The sequence below is a fragment of the Parus major genome, chromosome 14 (genome assembly GCF_001522545.3).
Source record: "Parus major isolate Abel chromosome 14, Parus_major1.1, whole genome shotgun sequence".
Classification (NCBI taxonomy): Eukaryota; Metazoa; Chordata; class Aves; order Passeriformes; family Paridae; genus Parus; species Parus major.
Genome location: NC_031783.1, coordinates 4,165,087 through 4,188,763, shown reverse-complemented (window position 1 = coordinate 4,188,763; position 23,677 = coordinate 4,165,087). Strand labels below are relative to the sequence as shown.

The 23,677-nt window shown below is 39.4% G+C and overlaps 1 protein-coding gene across 13 annotated transcripts in view; it reads right to left on the bottom strand.

The window, feature by feature from the left end:
- RBFOX1 (RNA binding fox-1 homolog 1) overlaps positions 1–23,677 on the bottom strand; it is a 1,108,850-nt gene that overhangs the window by 88,008 nt on the left and 997,165 nt on the right. For all 13 annotated transcript variants that reach the window (XM_033517815.1, XM_033517813.1, XM_033517814.1 and 10 more), the window contains 2 exons: positions 3,704–3,847; positions 1,700–1,753 (listed from right to left, as the gene is read on the bottom strand). In XM_033517815.1, coding sequence (XP_033373706.1) covers positions 1,700–1,753; positions 3,704–3,847 — 198 coding nt within the window. The remainder of the gene's footprint in view (positions 1–1,699; positions 1,754–3,703; positions 3,848–23,677) is intronic.

Here is a 23,677-nt window from a genome sequence, read left to right as displayed (position 1 = left end):
TATTTCTTTTCCCTTAACTTTCTAATTAATTGAGAGAATCTAAAGGTACTTCTACAAATTGAAATATTGTGTAGCTATAGCTGCAGTAATTCTGGGCAAGGGGAGAAGCACAGCCCTGCCCTGGGGACAGCTGGGCTGCAGCCCTGAAGGTGCAGGAGTGTTTAGTGACAACAGTCTGACCTGACCAAGTGTGTGAGCGAGGCAGGGATGTTACAAACCCAGCCAGGAAAACCTTTTCCTTCTGAAATCCTTTCTAGGATCTTGCCTTCAGCACAAGGCGCTGGGATGTTTTCACACTGCAAAGCTCAGTTTGGAACCAGCTCCTTATGATGCCATCCCCAGAAGTTGAACAAAACCCTACACCCATATAGCCCAGTGCAGGTTAAAGTGCCCACCTGGGGAAGAGTTAGTGGCTTTTAAGTTTAAACTTTAAAGGCTTTTTTAGTTTAAACTCCTCCCACATGTGCTCAGCTCCACAGCAGAGGGGGATGGCTCTGGAAATTGATGGGATTATGCAGCAGGTCTGGGCAATCCATGTCTTTTGCAAACATTATTGAACAGCCATAATTTAACAATAATAAATTTATAATAGTAGGACATTCTAAGCCACCAAATTCCATCCATTTTAGTTGTTTACAGAAAAAGTGATGAATGTTCCAACTGAGTTTAGGCTGGCAGGCAAGGGGACTAATTAATGTCTGAACAATAAACCAGGAGATTTCAGCTGTTCCATTTAGATTTTTTTTTAAAAAAAGTGAAGACTTTAATTTCAGAAAATAAATATTAACAGAATTAAAATAGATCTGATTTAAGATAGATTTCTGATATATATGATTCTTAAAATATGACAGGTTACAGTAAGTCTAGGACAGGGATTACATTCCATCACTAATAATAAATGATATATGAGTTACAGGAAGATTGAAACATTAGTGAATAAGCTTTTTAGTGTGTCTGACATGGCAAGAAAAGGAAAAAAGATATGCATAAAACAGACATAAACCACTATAATGCAGCTGATATCACTGGTGAACACACTGGGCTGTAGTTTTGCACCAGCTCACTCTGATGCAGTCCTGGCCACTCTATCCTGCTTTATTTCATAAATACTGAATAAATTGAAGTATGCATTCAAGGCAAAGTAATTTTGGAAAAAAAATATTAAAAGTTTATAGTACAATATGAAATATATTAATAAAATAAATGCTGAAATAGATTGTTTTCAAAGGGTTGGTGTACTAAGGTTTTAACTAAAGAGGAAAACATCTGCACTTAATCTGGAACAATCACATATTTTCTCAGCTAATTTCTAAAGAGGATAGTTATTAGGTATCATTATCATCTTGCATTTCAATAAAGGAAAAAAATACCTGTATTAGTACAAACCTGCCTATAAATATCTTTAACTATGGACTCATCTTATAAAATAAATGAAATAATTACCCTTGAAGAATAAGGACAGTGAAAATCAACATTCCCATATAACAGATGACAGTTTGGAGTAGTTAAAATTACCCCCTTTAAAAGATATGAGTCCAATGATTTTCATACTGCTTAGAAAACTGACTGACAGCTCAGAAGATGTTTTCACTAACATAAAATTTCAGACATTATTTTGTCACAGCAGTGCAGTTGTTTCCTTTTACTCATAACATTTTAAACAAAACAAAAAGTTCCACAGGTGAATTAAACTGCTTACCTTTGAGCCTCGCTCATTAAAAATAATTTCAACATCTAAGATTTTACCAAATTGCTGCAAAGAAACAGAAAAAGTTACATGAAAATAAAATAACTTCAACCCTTCTATCATATGCAGTACAAATTCTTGTTTCAGGAAATGGTGCAATGCTTTAAAAATGTTAAACAACATAAAACCAAATATTGCCAAACACAGAAAAAGACAACACTTAAAGGAGTCAGATCAATATTATTTCTAAATTGTGTGCATCATTATGCTCATTACAATCACTCCACAGAGGAACTTGGAGGTCAGTGAAGCACCTGGCAGCACAGTGAAGTACAAGTCCCAAATTTCTGCATTTTCCAGAACAGGTGAAGGAGTTTGGTTTCCTCTGCATTACAGGAATAAGATGAAACCAGGTGGGAGTTCTGATGCTGCCTTCAGGGACTGAGAATTTCTTTCACACTTGCTGAAATGGGTAACCATTATTCCCTAAGAAATTTTGTTTTACTGGAGCATAACTAGAAATGGAAAACTAGAAGAATACTCTCTCTCTCTCTATATATATATATAGGTATTAGAAGGATTTTGCGGGGATTTTTTCTCCTACTGTGTTAGGTAAGACATGATGCAGACCTGCCATATTTCATATGAAATATTTCAACTCAAACATGCAGAAATTTCATTTTTTTTATCATTTCAGAAGCTAAAAGTTTTCTGTTACATTCTGGAAGTCAGCTGGAAACTCCAGCCATTCTCCAGTGTCATTCTTTTGAGACCTAAGACTTAGAAATAATAAAAAGAAATGTGTTCATTAATTTATAAATTACTACAGTACCTACAAAAAAAAAGTCATCCTTTCATTTAATGTTTTTTCAAACAAATCCTATTTTAAGTGGTTTGTTTAGTTTAAATAAATTAGCATCTTTTTTCTCTGGAGGGTTAATTATTCTGCCTTCTGCTATTCTGCTGATGAGCTGGAAGCTGTGTTCAGGGGAGGAAACTTGTACCAAGGCAGATCCAGCAGAACAGTCACTCATTTCCCAGTACTGCACCAGGACTCTTTTCCCAGTGACTGTTTCCTTCAGAGAAATAAATACTGAGGAACACCATCTTTTCACTCACACACAAACTGATTAGAAGAACTTAAAAATCTGAGCTGAACATGAAGGAAGTCCAGAGCCACGAGGCACTTGGTGCTGCCCTGAATAACCAGCTGTAATGCAGGAGAGAGTTTGGGTTTAGTGAGGCAGAATAAAGACAGTGAGAGCAGCATAAATACTTCAGAGTCAGGACTTGGGTTCTAATAGATGTATTTTTATATAATTGATGATTTTTTAAATCTATTTCTAGATTAGATTTAGCGGCATTTCGAACAAACTTCAGGGAGTAGAAACCCAGTCTAAGCTCTCTTGTTTATAATCCTATTAATGATGGCATGTCCAGAGCCTGTGTGAAACACTGGGGATGTGCTTGAAGGCAACTATGGCCTGGGGGAAAAGCACAAACTGAGAGATTTACAGAAAAAAAACACTAACAAAAACCTTCAAAGCTTACAGACCTACAAAACCTGCAGAGATGGGTGAGGATTCCCATGTCTGAACTTTGTGCTGAAATTCAGCCCCTGCCTTCCTTTTGGGTGCCTCACTCAGGAGGTCAGGCACTGACTGTTTAACATTGCCCTCCAAAATCAATAAATGCAGGCAGATAAATCTAGATGTGTGCAGCACATTTAAACCAAATGTGTGTAGGCATTTAAACCAACACAGGCAGCTTTTTGTGAATGTAGTACAAAGCACCCAAGTGCATCACATCCAGCAAAATCGGTGTCATTTCTTTTCCTAGTTGTGACTGGCAAATCAGATGTTTGATTATACATAGATTAAAGGGGAATATTTTGGGAAAATGGTTGAACAGCCTCAATCAGAGCTACAGCCCTCACAGCTGCCTATAATACAAAACACCTATTGCAGTGCAAATGTGAAAAAAAAAAAAAGGCAGAAATAAACAATGAGCACTTACACCAAACATTTGTCTAAGATCTGGATCCCGGAATCTGAATGGTATATTTGAGACGTGGAGCCGTTTTGGCTGTGATTTGTTTTCTGTGTTTTCAGAAGATTGTGTCTGTTGCTGGCCATCGGTCTGTGCTGCATCATCTGTCTGCTAAAAGGGTAAAGAAAAATAAAGCACACTGTAAGTATTTCTAGTATTTTTAATACAAGGGGGTGGGCTTAAATTCTAAAAAAACCACAACAAAACCCAAAACCAACAAACTAAAATGCAGTTAAGTTTCCTCCAATGCAGTGAGGAATACCAGAAGTTTAAATCCATGAAAATCAAATCCATTTCTGTATCTGTCTCAACAGCATACATTTTCAGTGAAAACATGCAACTGGAGAATAAGCAGATTATTATTTGTAGATTTGCTTAGCTATTCTTAATTAAAGAATGAGTATATCTCCCTATAAGAGTGTAGAAACTGCTTTAACCTCTTGTGTGTTGGCCAAGGTAAGGAAGTGAATCTGCACTCCAAATGCTGCCTGCTCACAGAGCAAGGCAGACACTCTGAAATCAGATTAGTGCTTTCATTCAGAGGCCACGGGGATTCTCCAGAGCAGGCAGGTCACACATCTCATCCTCTGCTGTTTCACCAGCTGTGCTGATGGGCACTGGAGGGTCATTCTGTCCAGATAAATGGTGGTCATTATGGAAAAGGCCTTGAGTTGTGCGAGGGAACAGAGGTTTAATCAGTGCTGAAGGTTGCCTGACAGAAGTGTGAGACCCAGAAACAAAGTTTTACAGATTGTCTTCCTCTCCAAAATGAGGTTATGTCGTGGTACTTCTTACAGGGACAGCTTTCCCTGGTTTTGAAACTCTGGTTTAAAACTGAAGGACATTGCCATGTGGTATGATTTAACAAATTATAAATCCACAGTGAGATGAGGAAAAGAACATAAAATGTCACTCATCCAAAAAGTAAAATTAACCAATGCTGGTCCATCAGTATGTTATAGAAATTACTCATCTCTGTACTTTAATTATATCCTACACTGCCTAATTAATTGCTGCTTGTACAGCACACAGTCATTAGACAAGGTTCTGCATGGGTATGTTAAAACAGCACAGTCACAATTGTTTGCATGGGCAGAGGGGTTTGGAGGAATAGAAGGGGAAATAAAACAGTTGAATGAAAAACTACAAGGATGACCTGACAGCCATCACTCCCTTTGCTCTGTCTTTCCTCTTCTGACACCGCTCTTTTCCTAAGTATTCATCCTTCTCTTGTGTGCTAATGTTACATTCAGTTTGTCTTTCTGCCTTTTTTTCATTTCAACAACAAAAAGAAGAAATTGCCCATTTCTTGCTAGTATGAAATTTCTTTTAGGAGACAACAGTTTAAGCAACATAAAAATGGTTAAATAAAACAAACCTTACCACACAGTTTTAGTACCAACAAGCCTGTTGAAGAGGAAGCAAAAGAACTCAAACAGAACACATCATTTACATCAGCAATAACTACACATAAATTGAATTCTAGCAACAATATCCTCCCTAGGGAATATAAATGTTCTCAAATTAAAAGTACTAACATCTATATTGCCTATACTTCTGTTCTTAGAACACTCTATAAACAAAGGTCCTCATTTCTGGAGCAGCATCAGTGCATCCGTAGCATCTCTGATATTTCACAGGATACGATGAGACTCACACAAACACAAACTTTTGTGTGCACTGAAGAAAGATTTACAAGTGATCCAAACAAATAATGGGATCAGATCAAGTATAAACCTAAAACTGAGTCAGTGCCATCACATCTCTTCATCTGCTACTCCCTGAACTCACAGGCCCACAAAGTAAATAATTTATCTCTATGAATATTTAGTGATTTAAATAGAAAATATGGTACATAGCTGTCAAGAGACAAAAATGTTCCATGCTAATCTATTGTTATCTAAAATCAACTCAAAAATTCAAAATTTAGATTTTGAGGAGCTGTTTCGCCCAGAGACACCACAGGGACTATTTTTACCTTCAGGCATAAAAGGAGAGAAATAAAAAAGAAATTTGGTCTGTGAGAGCAGTTGGGGGACGGCAGACTGGAATTTGAAATACAACACTTGAGAAAAATTTGAGGTCAATTAGGTTAATCTGAAGAGAACTAAAGAATCCTGAAGGTGCTGTTAAGCCTCAAGAAGAGAGGGTGCCCCAGGAAGGAATTATATAATCAGCATCCTGTATAAATGGGAAAGAGCAATCTCTGTTCATTTTATTCATAGAAATGAGGAGTAGAAGGGCTGAACTGTGCACCATGAACATCCAAAAGCACTGGGAGCAATTGCCCTCCTAAGCAGCTGAACAGATTATGGTCAACAATACCCAGTGAGGTTTCTGAAGGTGGTGTTAAAGCAGAGCTACAAATTATGGGTGAAGAGGATGAATCCGGGGTCTGTTGGTACCAACCAACTTTGGTTGGTTTCAGCGCTTTTTAAAATCATTTTTATTCTAAGAAGCCTCAAATTTACACTCTCAGCACAGAATGTCTCAGAGTCTGGGCAGCAAGGGCTGAAAACCAGGAACTTCAGCAAGTCACTGTCATCAACAATTCATAACTGTCCATGACCCTCGAGATCCCCGGGGCAGAATTAACGGGGCTAAACCATTTAGAACATATTAAAAGGCTTGGCAGTGTAACAGGCTCTTTACAAAGCACATTATCATCCAGAAATCCACTGTGTGCCTGCGAGATCTGGACAAGGATAACCACAAATTGAAATGGGAATGTGAAGATTATGCAAAAACTTTCAAGTAACACCAAGGAGGTAAAACACACAGGGGGCAGAGGACAGGCTGGGTTTTGAAAAAATCCCAGCCAGGCAACTTTCAGAGCTCTGTGGACTCACAGAACCAGAATGTAATTTACCTCACACATACATAATGCATTTCAGGAGAATACCTTCACTGCTAGAGGACCTGAAGAGTGGTGTTTCAAAGTCCTTTAAAAATTAATTGATGTTAGGATGTGGCATTATCCTTCCTCCAGCCCTGCATACAATCAGGCTGCTTCTGGCCCCTATTCCACCACACAGTTACAATTATAAAATATTAAAGGTTCTTAATATATGATAGTCTTAAAACTTATAATGAAAGTTATAAATACAGAATGTAGAAATAGAAAATCAAATTCTCACTCACAGCAAAACAAATTGAGGTGAGCTCCCTTTACTTCAGTGAGCCACTGAAGGCTTACATATCAAAATAAATTAGAATTGAAATATTCTTACAGGTAAGAAAACCCATATCAAAGAGGGCATTTCAGAAAAATATTTCTTTTTTTCATAAGAGATAATTTCAGTATAAACATTTGGTGTCATTTTAAACCAAATTCATCATCAGGAGAGTTAATATTTACTGTTTCCTAAAGAAATTCTTTACCTTTAGCAATTTTTTTTTTACTTTTTGTTCCCTTAACTCAGTTCTAGAAGCAGAAAGCTTCTACTCTGCAAAAGACTTCACTCAAGATCTTAAGGACTTCACACTGTAATTTTTCTGGTTTCCTTTGCTAGCTTTTCCCTGAGAATTTAAGAAACAAAAATTATACAAGTACAGAAAACCACTGAACCAAATATTTTCTTGGATAAAATAAATTTGACAATTTTTTATTTGGAAAAAATATTAACTCCATCCCACACACAGCTCTTTCTTCAAGGCCGTTTTAATCCAAATTTGCATCAATTTTCACTCAAAAACACATTCTAAAACCTTCAGGCAGCCTCTAATGCAACCCCATTTCCCAGTTGACTCCTGACTGGACACTGGAGTCTCATCTCCCACCTGCAGCACTTGTGGCAAAGGCACCACACAATAAAGAAAACAAGAAAACACAATAAACAATGGGCAATGAACCTGAGATCAGTGAGGGCTTTGTGCACTTTGCTTGGGTAAAAAACCCTATTTCATTCTCCTTCACACAGATTTTCTGTGTCCCCTTCCATCCATCACTGCAGCCAGCCAGCCCTGGAATGTTTCTTACCCTGGAACTGTGTTTTACTTCCCCTCCATTCTTTTTCACTAATATCTTTCATTTCCTGCAAAACAGAGATGATGTGCACAGAATCTTTCACCCTCAAATCCTGTTTCCAGCACAAAGAAATGCAGTCCCAGAAGAGCTGTTTGCACACCACTAAGAGAACGCTGTTCCCAGCCCCAGCTTTTGAAGACTGAATGGAACAGAGACCGTAGGAATGCCTGAAATGGAACTAAACCTTTTATCTCTTTCTGGACAAAGTGAAAATAAGTAGTATTGGAACATGAGGAAGCTTTTCCAAGTCCTGATCGTTCTGCTATAATCTGTAAACAAACACAAATCTGTTGCACATCTTTTAAGCCCACACCAAGTCTAGAGGAAGAACAGCCTAATTCTAGCAGGAATAACCTCTAAAATATTTACAGGGTGAAAAGAAAGAGGAAAAAAAAGTGGAGTAGATTATTTTTTTAACATATGATAAATGGTAAATTAGGTGCTGAGTATCTCATGTATACATGCCAGCATAGGGTAAAGCTCCTCAGAATTTTAAATCTAGCAAAAAAGAATTCACCCTTTGAATTTTTTAATAAATGCTCCAAACAGCACCTGTTTTTTCCTGCTGCACCAATCAAGTTATTTCTCAGAGAGAAAGAGCTTGTGAATGTCTTCTAGGCATTATTTGATTAAGTTGACAATATTATGTGAGCAATGGTTGGGTACCCACTGTGCTGTACTTTTGACCAAATTGATTTGTGTAATGAACACTTGCTCTGTCTCTTCCCCAGCCTGAACAGGGCTCTTGATTTAACTGGTGGTGCTGGAAGCCAAGTGAATTTACAGCCCCCACAGTCATTCTCTCTCAATCTGGAGAGAATAGCAGCAGCAGTACATGAGCAAGCATAATTCAATACATTGTGCTATAAGCGCAGAAAATAATATCAGAGCTCTGCAATATACCTGTTTGATTTGATTTGTAAACCTGATAAAAAAAGCAATCGAGAAAAGTTCAGCAGAAAAAATATATATACGTCCTGAGCAAAAATATAACCATGCCCAATGTGTACAAACTGAAAAAATCATGCATAGTAAATCATCTTCATACTTCCCTCAGATAATATTGCACATTTTCCATTTTAAAAGGATCTAGATTCTGGAAAGTTACCTTTCCATTAAAAAGTGAGCAAAGAGAATAATTTAAAACCGAGTTTGGGGCTTTCTGAAAATGCTGCTTCCCAGATACAGCACTAACAGAGAACTGACAAAGTGATGGGCTTGTAGCTTTCCTGTTTTCTTAAGTAGATCAACTGATTAATTAATCATACTTGTTTTGATAAATTTATATTCTGAAAAGTCCCAGCTCTGCAATGTGCTTCCCAGAAGCATAACAACACAGAAAAAATAGAGTTAGATACACAGATCCATCTGTTTGGACTTAAATGTTCACACAAAGATATACACAGGAAAAAATTCTATTATTGTGCTATTTCACAATGGAGATAAACATTACCAGAAGTATCAGTGGCTTTTCTGCATCTCTGTTCTCCTTTTGTCATGAGTAAGATCAATAGTGAGGTCTCATTGTTTTCAGGGTACTAAAAGTTGAGATTAATTTTTCAAATTAGATCTAAAGATAAAAATATTTCCAGTACCTCATATATGCTGCACAGCATGCAGCTCATGCCACATCCATTTAACCCCTTAAGAATCCTTTCCTGAAGAGAATGTGCCCTGTTCCTTGTTCTAATCTAATGCAAAAATGGATGTGGGACTTGCTGCTGTGCAGAAAGAAATAAAGAAATGTCATGATATAATCATGCCTACATTTGATAATCTGGAACTAGATGAGCCTTCAGGTCACTTCAGCACTAACCCTTCCATGATTATGTTGCTGAATTTCTGGTGTAGCTGAATATCTCACACTGCAGAGATGCTTGGTTTCAGAGACACTGCAACTGAAACCCTGCAGGGCAAGCCCTGACCCCCTTTGGTTTTCATGGTAAAATTCCCTTTTATTTCAGCTGGGTCACAACTTCACCCTGGTGTTATACCCACTTGACAAAGTAATTTCAGCATTACCATTAACTTCCCTCAATTTCCCAGATTACAAAAGGCATAATAATCATGGTTTCATATTCTCTACAAAAACATTTTACTCCCCAAAGCACCAAATGCAAAGTGACCCAAGCAATCACTGGGACAGCTCTGGAAGGAGCAGGCAGAGGAGCCAAGTCCCTGTCCTGAAGGCTGTGTGCCCCTCTCCAAAGTGCTGAGCTGCCCACTGGCCAGTCCATGGATGCCTAGGAGCCATTCTCCCTCCCATCTCACTGGTGGCAAAAGTGTGTTAGATGTTCAGTTGTGCCTGTTATTATGAATAAAGCCCATCTTTCACAGCTGAGGGGAAATGTGATACACTTTTGGGATGCAGGCAGGGTGGCAGCACCCCTGGGCTAAGGGAGAACACACAACCACCTCCCTTCTGGAATATTTCCTGTCAGAGGTCCTTGAGCAGTCACATGAATACAATTTACTCCCAGGAAGGCAGTGTAAGGTGGCTGACTCCACTGGGGTGTTTGTTTTAGATATACTGCCACACACAAGCACACCCCAGTAGAATCCCTTAATCCAATTTACTGACAAATGAAAAAGAACCTGAATAATTTTGTGCTTTGCTTCAGCAGTTTCTGACGTTCCACTATTGAACATGCTCTGGGGTTTCAGCAGACTGGGTATTGTTCAGGGCTGAAGACTTGCAAGCAGCAGTGATTATTTCTCTCATTTCTAGATGGATGCATTCTGGATGCTGATACCACAGGCTACAAGAAAGCACTGCTATTACTGTGATAGCTTATGCATGGAGAGCTAGCAGCCTAAATAAGAGATCATTAATTCTGAGGACAGATAGGAGCAATAAGATAGGTTTCTTAAGCCTCTGGTACTGCAGGACAACCAAAGAGTAATTAATAACTTGGCTACATTAATTATTTCCCCAATTAATCTTCCCTAACAATATGGAATATAGCCCTTATATAGTGCTTTACATTGCCTTTGCTGGTTCATCATTTTTCTTCTAAAATATTCAGCAGGGTCTCAGGGAATAGCCTATCAATCATGTCTGCAGGAGAATCACCAAAAGCCATATATTTTTTGACTTGTGAACGTGTCTCAAAACCTGGGCCAAATTTGCTGGCATAAAGAATAGATATTACTTTTAAAATAATATTTGTAAATGGTTTTACTGGAGTTGTGTGTAACCAAGCAGTTGCCAAGTTCAGTTAAGGACATCCAGCTGACATCAGCGTATCAGTAACGTGAAATGGGAGAAGGAATGATAAAAGGTTGCCTCAATGAATTATTTATTGCTTGCATCGATTCAATAAATATTTCTGACCACCTACTGATCCCATCCACAACATCACAACAGCAGTTAACAAAACCTTTCTCTAATTAGCTGCATCCTGGCTCCATTAGCCAAGAAGGAAATGCACACACATCATGTACATCTTTAGAAGTTCACACTACGTATAATAAAACTCAATTATTGTGATATTTTCACAAGATAATATTAAAATTAATTCCTTGGATTTATCTTTCAAAAAATTTAGCAGACAGATTAGGAAATATTATACTGTCAAAGGACAAAAGCATTAATTTAATCCAAATGAAAAATCTTAAGTAGTGATACAGAGACACAAAGAAATACTCAATTGATTTTGTTATTCCCCTTTCATCTGTTAGTCAGAAGTCTGGGTTTGTTGTTTTTTTTTCTGATGTAATTCTTGCAGGAAGAGAATGTTCAAAAATAACTTTGTTTCAATGCTTGAAAGCTTAATGTAAAATCCAGACAGGCAACCAATGAAAACATATTAAAAATCCCCAGGACAGTAAATATAGAAATCTTGATCAGAGGGATTTTTATCATTTGAGTGGGAGCTGTAGCTTCACACTGCACAAGCTGGCTTCCCAAGCATTACCGGAACAAGAAGCCACCAGGATCCTCAGCACTAAAAAATGCCGTGCTCATGCCATTTTCCCCCACAAATTGCTCAGCACATTTACACTGCAGATTCATCTCTCATTTCTCTCCCACTGGAGCTCATTTCCCCCTGTGTCTAAAAGGACACACAGCACTGCTGTGGTTTCCTGAGCACATAAATCCTCAACACCACACCTGCCCTTCCTGGCACCTCAGGCTCCTTCCACCCACCACTCCCCATAAATTCGATTATATGAAATAAGATATACAAAATTATATAAAATAAGACTTTGAATGCATCTAAAAGCATCAATAGGGAATAGCTGTGCTATGCTTTAAATAGGCAGAAATACAGATTTGCCATCTAAGTAACGAAGTTTAACAGAAAAGGGGTAAAATAGATGAAGGAATGTTGAAAGGTTTTGTAGAATTTACATGTAAACATACACTACATGGTTATGATAGTCTTTAAAACACTTTAAGTTACACTTTGATAGGCAATAAATCAGGACATGATGCCTTTTGCATCTGACTGATGCAAAACTTGGTGTACTCAGGAAATCCACTGATTCTCCCCAAGTTCTCCTGTCCAACTCATTTATTACCTTAATTTATGAAGAAATTATTCAGAAAAGAACACGAATCAATACACAGCAAGGCAGCTGTACTTTAACCTGTGGTCATTCATTCATGCACAAGTATTACTGCTCTAATATAGAATGAGATTATTTTTTAAAATGTTCTAATTAGCTCAAAAATTCTTTCAAGTGTTGTCCCTCATAAGTCAACATTATAAAAGACTGCAGTGCTGCAATAAAGCTTATTAAACTTTGGTTCTGGCGGCGGGCCCTGGACAAAATAATTTTCAGCATCTCCAACTAACTTGTACAATGCTGTGACATTTAATATTTGTCTGAATAAAAAGTATTAAAAAAAAATTTTAAAAAAAAGGAAAGTGTCTTTAGCAGGTTTGGCTATGAGTTGTTTACCCTCAGCTTGACTCAATGCACACTAGTTTCTGGAATTCCCCTCTGAACTAGATTTATGTCATGCATGTAAAGCCCCTTTTTGTGAGAATTGTGTTGACACAACCAACTGCTGAGTGAACTTGTGAGAGCAGAGACTCATGCTGAGAGAGAACGGCTGATTGCTCCAGCTCCAGCTCACAAAAAGAAAGAAAATGTGACAGCGTGATAAAAGGTTTTTCTCTTTGACCCCTCACCTATTGCTGGATCCCTACTGCGACTTTCCATTTGCTCACTTGCATATCTTTGCCCAAGGAGTCAGCTGTTGAACCCTCTGAAATACAGAGGAATTTGAGGGTTCTCCATGTCACAAAAGGACACTTTCTAAATCACACTGCTCTTCTTACCCTGAGCTACTCACCAACTTAACAAGCAGCAGTTCAGCTCCTTGCAGGATAGTAATTTCTCAAACTTAGATTACCCATTTAATGAAAAAACAGCTGAATTTATTTTCCTTATTGGGTGTGTTTGGTGGTCTTCAATCTTAGCAAGCTGCAGCCAAATGCAGGCAGCATTTCCAAAGAGCTGTGACATTTTGAATGGAAAAGCAGGTCTGTATCTGCTCTTCTCCAAAAGCAGAGTGCCTGAAGTTCCCCAGTGGCACAACCAGACACAGACAAGTCCACATCAAAGAACATTATGCTTTATGTAAATCATTCTTTTTCATTCTTCTCCTCAACACCTTTCCTTCATTAACGTGAAAGACAATTTAAAGTTTTAGGAAACACCTGTTTGTCCTTCCCTTCTTGCACTTCAAAAAACAAACAAATCTAAAGAGTAGTGGATGGTTCAAAGAATTTTTAAAGGGATTAAACCATTTCAAATGTAGCAGTGAATGCTGATGTTGTGATGACTTCTGCTTGATCATATGAATACAGCTTTTTACTGAGCTGCACAAGGCAGAACTCCTTTGAATACTGGTACTCAGCTTTCAGGAAACATCTCCTGAAGAATTGGAAACAGGACTCAGATTCCCCTGAAATCAAGTTCCCTTTCCTGGAAAAAGTTCTCAGGGAAGAGGGCAAAGGAGACATTCTCTATCAGCAAACCTGGAATCAGGAGGATTGGCACTGTGAGTTTAAATCTGATTCCCATCCTTCCCTGTTGCTCACACAAGCCTGCCAACAGACCTCTTCCCTTATTCATCCTCAAGCACAGCAACCAGACATTTCTCAGCCAAAATACTTCTATTTTCATCTAACCTCTGTACAGAGAAGCCATTAGCCATGGCAGCCTCAGGCAGTTTTGCTGTCTGTAGTTCCCTTCAGGAATCAGTCTGGGATGGCACAGCCACACTCCCCCAGCCACTGTGGCACAGATCCTTGGACTGTCAGGAAAGGACTTGGTCAGCTGCTGCTGGTGACAGATGAGGGCAGGCAGGGTGGGGTGACTGAGCCCAGAGGGTTGTGCTGCCATGCAGAGGGACCCTGACAGCCTGGAGAAACAGGCACAAGAGCTTGTGGAGCTCAGCAAGGTCCTGCACTTGGACAGGAACAGCCCCACGTACAGGGGAGTGACTGGCAAAAGAGCAGCGCTGCAGGAAAAGAGTCCAAATGGAACAGGAGTCAACAATATGTGAGGGATTGGAGCATCTGGCAAACAAGAAGAGAATGAGAGAGCCAGGACTGTCCAGTCTGCAAAAGAGAAGGCATAAACGCCTGATGGGAGGGAGGAAAGATGAAGGAGCACTCTGGCCAGTGGTGCCCAGGAAGGAACAAAAGGCAATGAGCAAAAGCTGCAGTACAGGACATTCTGTGTAAGAGCTGGGAAAAACTTTTCCTGTGAGTGATCTAACATTAGAACAGATTTCCCAGAGACCTTGTGGAGCTCCCTCCCTGGAGGGGTTCAACACCCATCGGGACACAGTCCTCAATAACCTGCTCTGGTTGATCCCACTTGATTTCTCAGCTGATCAGGGCCAGGTCCTGCCTTGTACACCCCTGGTACGCAGTGACAGCAGGACAAGGTCACAACCAGGGTGTCAGGGTCCCGTTCAGGGGGATCAGGGTCCTGTTCAGGGGGTCAGGGTCCTGTTCAGGGGGTCAGGGCCCTGTTCAGGGGGGTCAGGGCCCTGTTCAGGGGGTCAGGGCCCTGTTCAGGGGGTCAGGGTCCTGTTCAGGGGGTCAGGGTCCTGTTCAGGGGGTCAGGGTCCCGTTCAGGGGGTCAGGGCCCTGTTCAGGGGGGTCAGGGCCCTGTTCAGTGGGTCAGAGCCCTGTTCAGGGGGTCAGGGTCCTGTTCAGGGGGGTCAGGGCCCTGTTCAGGGGGGTCAGGGTCCTGTTCAGGGGGTCCCATGGCAGGCAGAGCTGTGATGGGAGCCCAGTGAAGATGGGCAGAGCAGGAAGGACCAGCAATGCCCTGACAAGGACCATTCACAAAGGTTGATGCCAGAAAACAAACAGAGAAAACAACATGCAAAGGGAGAATGTCAAAAAAGGGAGTGGGAAAAAGGTTCATTTGGATGGGCAAAAATTTCCACTTTCTGTCGTGCACAAAACACCCCTCACACACAGAGATCTGTGTTTTCTGTCACCTGGCTCAAAAGAGACTCTCAGAAACAGAGAAATGGAATCCTCCACACCTCAGCATGGCACTGCAGCAGAGTAAACATTACATCAAGCAAATTATCACACAATAAAGCAATACTATTATGTCAGCAAATGACCACTGTAGGTCACCTCTTCCCATCACTGTTCTCCACTGTGTGATGGCCACAACCCAAATAAACATGACATTCTTCAGGGAGGAAGGATTAATGTTACAGGAAGGCACCCCAGCACCCCCACTCTCCCCACAGTGCATTGATTTACTTGGTTACACTATTTTACCTTTAAAGCTCACTTGGCTAGCTAAGATTGCTACACTCCTCTTGTAAATTCTCTTGACATATAAATTGAGTATATTGTACAATAGTATAACCATGTAAGTAAACAAATACATTTATTTTTTGGGCAGTCACAGTCACTGCATCATTTGTTAGTTCCTAGGATTTTCATTCCTTTCTGCATTCCAGCTTCCTTTCCACCTGCACAGCAGAACTGAAGTCTCTCTGTGCACACATTGTTTCCCATATTAATGTTGTAATCATCACCTGATTCCTTGAACTATAACTAAAGTGTGATCTGTTGTTTCTGGCCAATCAAAAGGAAAAAGCAACATAAAGGAAAAGTGAAAACAGAATTTTGCCAGATGCCCATCACAGGGTTAGCTTAGCAGCCACCAACCTCTGTGAGAATAATACCAGTGCCCATTACCCCAAAGCCAGTCTTTCATCAAACTTCATGAATAATTTACTTTTTTTTATCATATTTCAAACTTCCACTGCAAAAGAAAGCCCCACTCAATCATCTCTGCAGGTTAGTCTATCATCTCTGTGGACTTCAACTGGAAAAGGGGACCAAAGAAGAAAATATGTTTTAGTTATTTTTATGAAACAGCTTCTAAACCCAAGTTTGTCTCCCTAACTTGTATAAGAGGTCAGCCAAACAGATTTTCAGTTTCTTTAGTGATACTGGGACATGCAGTTATGTTTAGCTTCAATGCTGCTTCAGAAAATATTTGGTAATCTAACATACACTCAATAGAAACCATTTCATGGTTCTTTTTTGCTCTTTTCTAGGTGTGGAACTTCCATTCTACTTTATTCACTGACTGCCTTTTCTGCTTTTTAAGGAAAAAAGACTTTGGTCAATCAGTTTGACAACCAAGCCTACACTTTATAATCTGGGCCCTGAGAATGTCAGGAAATCACAGGGGTTTTTTTAATCCATAAAACCAGATTTTATTCTGGATGAGCTGGGAGTGTTTGTGTGAGCAGGACTCAGACACTAATATGAGAGGAAGTTACAGCAATAATTAACAGCTATTTGAAGTAAAACTCATTTTGAAATATAATGAACTGAGAACACTTTAACAGACTTCATTCAGGGAAAGATAAAAGAGTAGCTTACAGAAATATGGTCTGAATTGCATTTCCATTTACATCATCTACTTTTGTAACACCTTCCCCTTCCTCTGCTTCTAAAGAAATAATGTAAAAAACGCTTTTTGCTGTGCTTCTTGAAGTGTTTTTAAAACTAAAATTGCAAATGATAGCCTTTACTGTCCACTCACTTCCATCTCTGTAAAGAACTCATGCACTGACCACTCACCAGCTAGAGAAAAAACACCACAAGCAGCTTTAATTATGATTTACAAAATGAAAGAAAAGCAGTTCAAGAAGTGAGACTCAGAGTGGTTGGTGCAATTTGAAATTCTTTCAGTTATTTGCATAACCATCCAATATGTTTTAATGGCTGCAGTTATGAGATTATCTAAATTCATGAAGAATATATATTTATTAACACATATACTCGGCACTTTTACTCTTCCCTGATTAGAATGTCAGGTGAACGTTTCAACTGAGGGAAAATGAATTGTGAGCTAAGGATGGGCAGCTCTGTCTCACCTGACTCACTCAAGTGAAGAGCCTCTAATAGATACTGGGGGGATGCATTAAATTAGGAACCACGCCATTGAGCTCTCTCAAATTTCCTTTAAATAAAAAGCAAGAAGAAAAGGTTAATTAAGTTCTACCACGCAATTCTATTAACAATATCCATGATTACTGTAGCATGAGGAGGACATTTAATTCAAGAAAGAAAGAAGGAAGGGGGGAAGAGGCCTGGTGAAATACTTGGCTGGTCCATCAGAATGACTGAGCAGTGGAGCAGCTTTCAGGCACTGCAGGATCAGAGGCTGCTACAGCAAAAAATAATAACAAATAAAATAAATAAACAAATTTCCTGCCCAAAAGTATGACATAGAAAGGCTCATAACCTAATATGCAGCTATAAATTGGTAATATATAATATTTATTTTCTGTTATCATCAAAATCCTGTATTTTGTACTACAAAGCAGCATTTGACAAGTCATGGATCTGATAAACTGGCCTACCAGGCCTTTGTGATTGGGATTTTCAGCTTGACCAATTGCCCCAAAATAAAGCAAATCATCTCAGCATTTGTGAAGAAATAGGTCCTCTTCAGGGAAATTATGAGGCCTTTTACAAGATGCTTCACTCTCTGGTCTCTCACAGGTTTTTGTGCTAATTCTGTCAGCACAGGAAGTGCTCGCAGTGTTCCTTGAAAATTTAAATAGGGTCTTCAACTAAAAATAATCATCTACAGAGATTCCTGAAGATATACTTGCACAATCCAAGCACTATCTATTTAAATTGTATCTTAATAAGAACAGAATGTGTAGATTTTCAACACCTCAAAATAATAATAAAGATGGATGTGTCTAAATCAAATATCTTCACTTGAACATTTTCCTTGTCTAGTCCCCTAAAACTATTTCATATCCTCCAGATGCAGATGTACTTTATGAAGAGAATAAATTGAAAAATAAAATACTTCTTTTGTAAGCAGAAAGTAGAGAAGGATGAAAGCAGGTATCAACAGCCTGAAAATTTCTATATTTGATTCCAGATTTTATTAAGTGTTTCAATTTAGCCTGGCCAAAACATGGCACTTCACTGAAAAGGGTGGAATGGACTCCAAAGATTAATGACAGTAAAATTATCCTAATCTGTCATAAGCTCTGATATAACAGTAAGAGGAAGTAATTTGCTTTAGTAAAAAGCAAGGAGCACCAAAGCATGAAAATTAACACTCCACAGAGGTAGATATAAAATGAGAAATATTAGCTGCATCAGCACATTGGAGACAATTATAAACTGCAGAGTGTTTCTGAGACTGAGAAATACTGTATTTATTATGATAAAGTCAATTTTACTACTCAGTAAATGCTCAGTTTGTGGTTTTAGAACTGAATTTCTTTCCCCTCAAAGGTAACTTCTGTTAGTGCTTTCCAAAATTTATACTGCTTTTGTTTCCTTTATGCATTATATTGCTTACTTTATCTCATGGAAGCTTATTAATACAGAGAAGACCAAAAAAAAATCACTATTACTTTATTTTATTACTTTCTTTGAGCACCCAGACAACACCTGACATGCTTTTGAGAAATTATATTAGTCAAAAATGGGTTTTTATCAGTTTCAGTCAGTGAGCGTCTAAGAACAGATGAGAGCCTCTTTTCTCTTTGTTTCCTTTTCTTTCCTTTTTCCAAAGAGAAATAAATATGAGAAGATACGTAAAAGTACACAGGGAAGATACTTTGGCTTTACATTCTTGTATTACAGAATAAATCCAAGCTGGAGATTTTTATAACCACCAGCATTCATACTGAAAGGTGCTAATGCATCATTATGATCTAGCAGGTTGCTGGCTGTGTTTTACAGCCTTTCACACTACATTAACCTTTTGTACCTCAAGTATTTATGACCTCATAAGTAAGTATTTATCAAACTGAAAGCTCATATACAGCACTGTATTTTAGCTCTCAGTTTTTAGGAACATTTATAATTTCCCTTTGCCTGCATTTGGAATCACTTTGGTTTACAGTCTGTGTTTTCAGCAAAGATATTAATGCAAAGTAAAACTCTTTTTTCCCCACTGTCCATGGAAATGACACAAAACTATGAAATGCCTTAAGCAGGGTCTCATGCCAATGTAAAAAGAAAAAAATCCAAAACAAAACAACTTCCCATGCATATTTTATTCTAAAATAAAATAAGAAATTGTTAGAAAAAGCATATATAGCTGTTTTGCTTCCTGCAATATTCAATATTGCATCAGAGCCAAACAACCAGAAGTGCTCTTGGTATGAGAATTGTCACAATTACTTAAGTAATAGGTGCCTCACCTACATATGCTCTGTATTTAACCAAAAAAACCCACAAACCACAAAATATAGCAATTCAGGCATATGCACAGCCCCACTTGAGAAAAAAACCACTGCTGACTAATGCATTGAATAAATACTGCACAAATACAGTACTGGCTGCAAATATTCTTCCCAGCAATTCACTATGAAATCTGAGGTATTAAAACCTTCTGTGAGCAAGGCCAAATTGTAACTCCACACACATTCCTATAAAATCTGGGGCTAACAAACATTATGGATTTTTATATCTCTGAGAGGAACGAGGCCTGTCCAAACCTGCCTTGTCCTTCTTCTCTCTCAGGTGTGTGTGACACAGCAAGGCAACACCCTCCCACCACAGGCACCTGAGCAATGGCAAAAAAAAGGAAAAAAGGAAAAAGACATGAGAGGAAAACCATGAGAAAAAATGTCATGGGAAGGGAAGAAGGGTGTCAAGCTGCTCAGTTACAATCTTCTGCACGCTCATGAAGGGATGGTTGAAAGAACAAGAAGTCAGTCTCAGCCACTGAGGAGTTTCTCCCTGCTGGTAATTCTACTGGACACAGATCACTATTGGCCTTGCCTGCTGCAGTTATTGTGGAGAAAAAAAAATGAAGGAAAAAAACCAAATATAAATAACTTTGTCATAGATGGAACAGATTAAGGAGGTGCTGAAGTGCCCTTCTCCAAGAAGAAGCTGCCAGTCTCCCTCCCAGCCGTGCTCCTTGTCCATACTGGGATCTCCTGCCAGCCCTTCCTGCAGCTCTCCCAGGCTGTGCAGGGCAGGCTCCAAACTCAGCACCCCAGCACACCCAGGGCCAGCTCCCAGTCCCCTCTGGCCAGCAGCTCCAGGTCCTGCATTTGGAAAGGCACACACCACACCTGAACACTTCCACATTTGTTTCATGTATAACACAGGGAGTTTTAGAGCCTTGCCATGATGCTGGCAGCAGTCATGTTCCTTGCATCATTTCACGCCCCAGCTCTGACTCCTCACTCCCATTTCTCTGTGGAAGAGACATGAAAATCATGCCAAAGCAAAGGAGCAGATACATCTTGTGTGTGGTACCAGCTCATCACATAGCCCAGGGTGGGGTTAATGGGGAGTTGGTAACTTCACACTGTCTGCATGGCGTGTCTGAAAGTTAAACTAAGCTGCACAGTTTTACCTTCAAAAAAAGGAAAATATATATTTATATACAAATTTCCTAAGTAACAGAGTACCTCACCAACATTCTTTTTTATTCATACAACTGAAACAGCATTCACACAAATCAAGCTGAGACTGTGATCTATTCAAAGCTCAGTGCTCCAAAAGCATCAGTTCAAAATGAAATTCAGCAATAGCATTCTGTTGTTATGGAGAAAAGGACTATTTCTCAGTCTAGACATTTGGACTCAGGACAGGCAGCTTCTGCAATCAATTTTGTCACAGATTTGCCTCTGGCAGGTTATTTAAACTACTTGTACCCTAGTTCCTTCTCAACAAAAGCAGAAAAAACAATAATTGTAATTCAGAAAAATCTCACAAAATGGTCATAAGGATTAAATAAATCTTTTCATGAGATGCTTGGAGAGGATCATCCTCTAAACTCAACAAGAAAGAATCACACTAGATTAGATCAGCAGCAGCACAATCAGAAATATCTCAGTCTTACTGCCAACTCCCAAACCAAAAGAACTCCTGAATATAAAGAAATCCCTTCATCACTTGAAGTCACAGACTCGTAAGGTCTCTATCTCAAATTGTTTTGTCCTACCCCATGAAAGTGGTAGCAAATGCAATTCAACCTGCTCATAGAAGGAATGATCACCTGGAAACACCTCAGAAATTCTGGAGAAAACACAGAAGAGCTGTCTTGCATTCACAGCCAGAGGAGTGGCCCTATAACACACCCAGAGATCCTCCTGACAAGCTGCTGGTACCAAAAACCCCTCAGCCCCTCAGACATCCTCCTGTGACACCTGTGTGAGGACAATCTGTGCCAGATTTCACAGCATTGCTCACATCTCTGGGACAAGACAGTTCTTCAGCCCCAAGGAGCCCGTGCAGGGCAGCCCTGAGCCCGTGTTCTGTTCCTGCAGCACCAGCCTCTGCCTCGGGCATTCTGTGCATTTCCCACCTTCAGTGCACCAGAGTGGACAGGGCACTTGTGCAGTGACTACAGACAAAACACTGAAGCAAATTTCAAAAACACCTTCAAGCCCTCACAGCACTCAAAGCCCTTTTTCTCAGTGACAAAATTGGCCCCGACGTGCACTAGGATATTGTCTTCACCCAAAGAAGAGCATGGTGCAAAGGTATTTTATCAAAGTGAGAGCAAATTTATCACATGGGCACTATTCAAATTAACAAAGAGCCCAGCTGCAAAAAATGTGAATAGCTTTTGGCATGAAATATCTGCTCCTGCTGAAAACTGCTGAGCAAGTGCCACACCTGCTTCTGCATTTCATCAATAGGGCAAGGTGTCACAAAGCATCCCCAAATAATTACTTCTTTCAATTGCATCTTAAAGATTTTCTTGTTAAATCCCATTTCTTCATCCAAAAAGTATTCTCAACAATCCCTTTTAATAAATGCACAGATTTTAAGTTTTGAAATTTGTTAGAGGGGCAACAATCTTATCACCAACCAGCTTTTTCTCATCTTTTTAGCCCCAGCAGCAGCACACATATGAGGGGACACAGCTTTTCAGAAGAGAATGGTGTCATTGGTCTGACACCTGTGTGTGACATGAGGGATTTCCTGGGAATGTCTCAAATAACCCTGTGATCAAGCAAAAAGTCTCCTTTTTGTTAAAATCCAGGCAAAGCACCATTTTTCATGGAAGAAAATAGATAGATGATGGATGGATGGATAAGACAGATAACCCAGAACTTGAATATTCAATACAAGCCCTCCCATCTTCCCACTGAAAGCAAAACACAGGGCACAGTAAGTTCAATCAAAATAAAAAGTATCAGGTTCCTAAATTACAGCTCCTAGCTAGCTGGTTCTAAACTTAGCAGCTCTAAATGATCAGTGTCTGAAATATGTCAAATCAATAATTCAATTAATTAGAAAGCTACTCAAATGGGGGACAATACATTATGACTGTCTAGGTTAAGGAAACTGGAGATCCTGAGAGTAGCTTCAGCTTGTTACCTGAATAGATTGGAGAAATTAAACAGCTGATGACAGTGGAAAGCAATTTTTTATAGTGGGTGGCCAGGGCATACATGGCTGGGAGGGGTGACAGATTTCTCAGCCAGAAATGTGACACACAAAATGACTGATTTTTGCTACAGCAAGACTTACTCCACTTGTCTAGTTAGGATTAACATCACCTGGCACAGAGTGAGTAGATGTTACATTTGTAGGCATGCAGTAGTCTGTTTAGGAAACTTAACTTTGAATAACCCCAGACAAAAGCGCATCTCCTCAAATTACAACCAGGGGAAATTTCCAGGCAGAAAAATAAGATGCACTGGGCTAAGGGGCCATGTGGGAGCATGGGATATAGCAAATTTGTTGTCCTACAAGTATATATTTGGAAAAAAAAAACAAAAACACCCAAACCAAAATTTAAATAAAAAAAAAAAACAAAACAACAAAACCACAAAAACAGAAAGTAAAAAAATACAGCTGTATTGAAAATAGAATACATCTCTTACTGAACAATGATAATAAAATAACAAAAAAGCAGGCTCTCTCCATTAGAAAGTGCAGAGCAGAATCACTGATTCAGTTGCCAGTGCCTTTGATTGAAAATGTTTTGTCTCTAAAATGCATTAAAATCTTTGGAAAGTTGACTTTGCTGTATATGCAAAAAGAGAAGTAACACGGGAAATGGCTGCAAGTTCCTTTCAAGAGAGAACAGAGAGATAAAAGGGATGGATGTGCAACACTTTCAACTCAGTGGGGAAAAAAGAGAAGAGGCAGCCCAGCTCAGAAATGAGAGCAAGTTCTAAAATTGGAAACACTTGCTGGAGACGGGAAGAAGCCAATAGCAGCATTTTAGGCTGGTGTGAAAGTGCTTTTACTGCACATGTGTGAGCCATTTCACAAGTACAGCTCCTGCCAGCCTGGATGTGAACTCCAGCAATTGCAGGCTGCAGGAGCCTGCAGGGCTCCAGAGCTTCCCAACACCTGCACTGAAACACACCCAGCCAGCAGCTCCCAGGAGCTCTGCACCCCATGGGGCAGGACCTGCTCCTGCAGCCATCCCCAGACCTGTTCCTG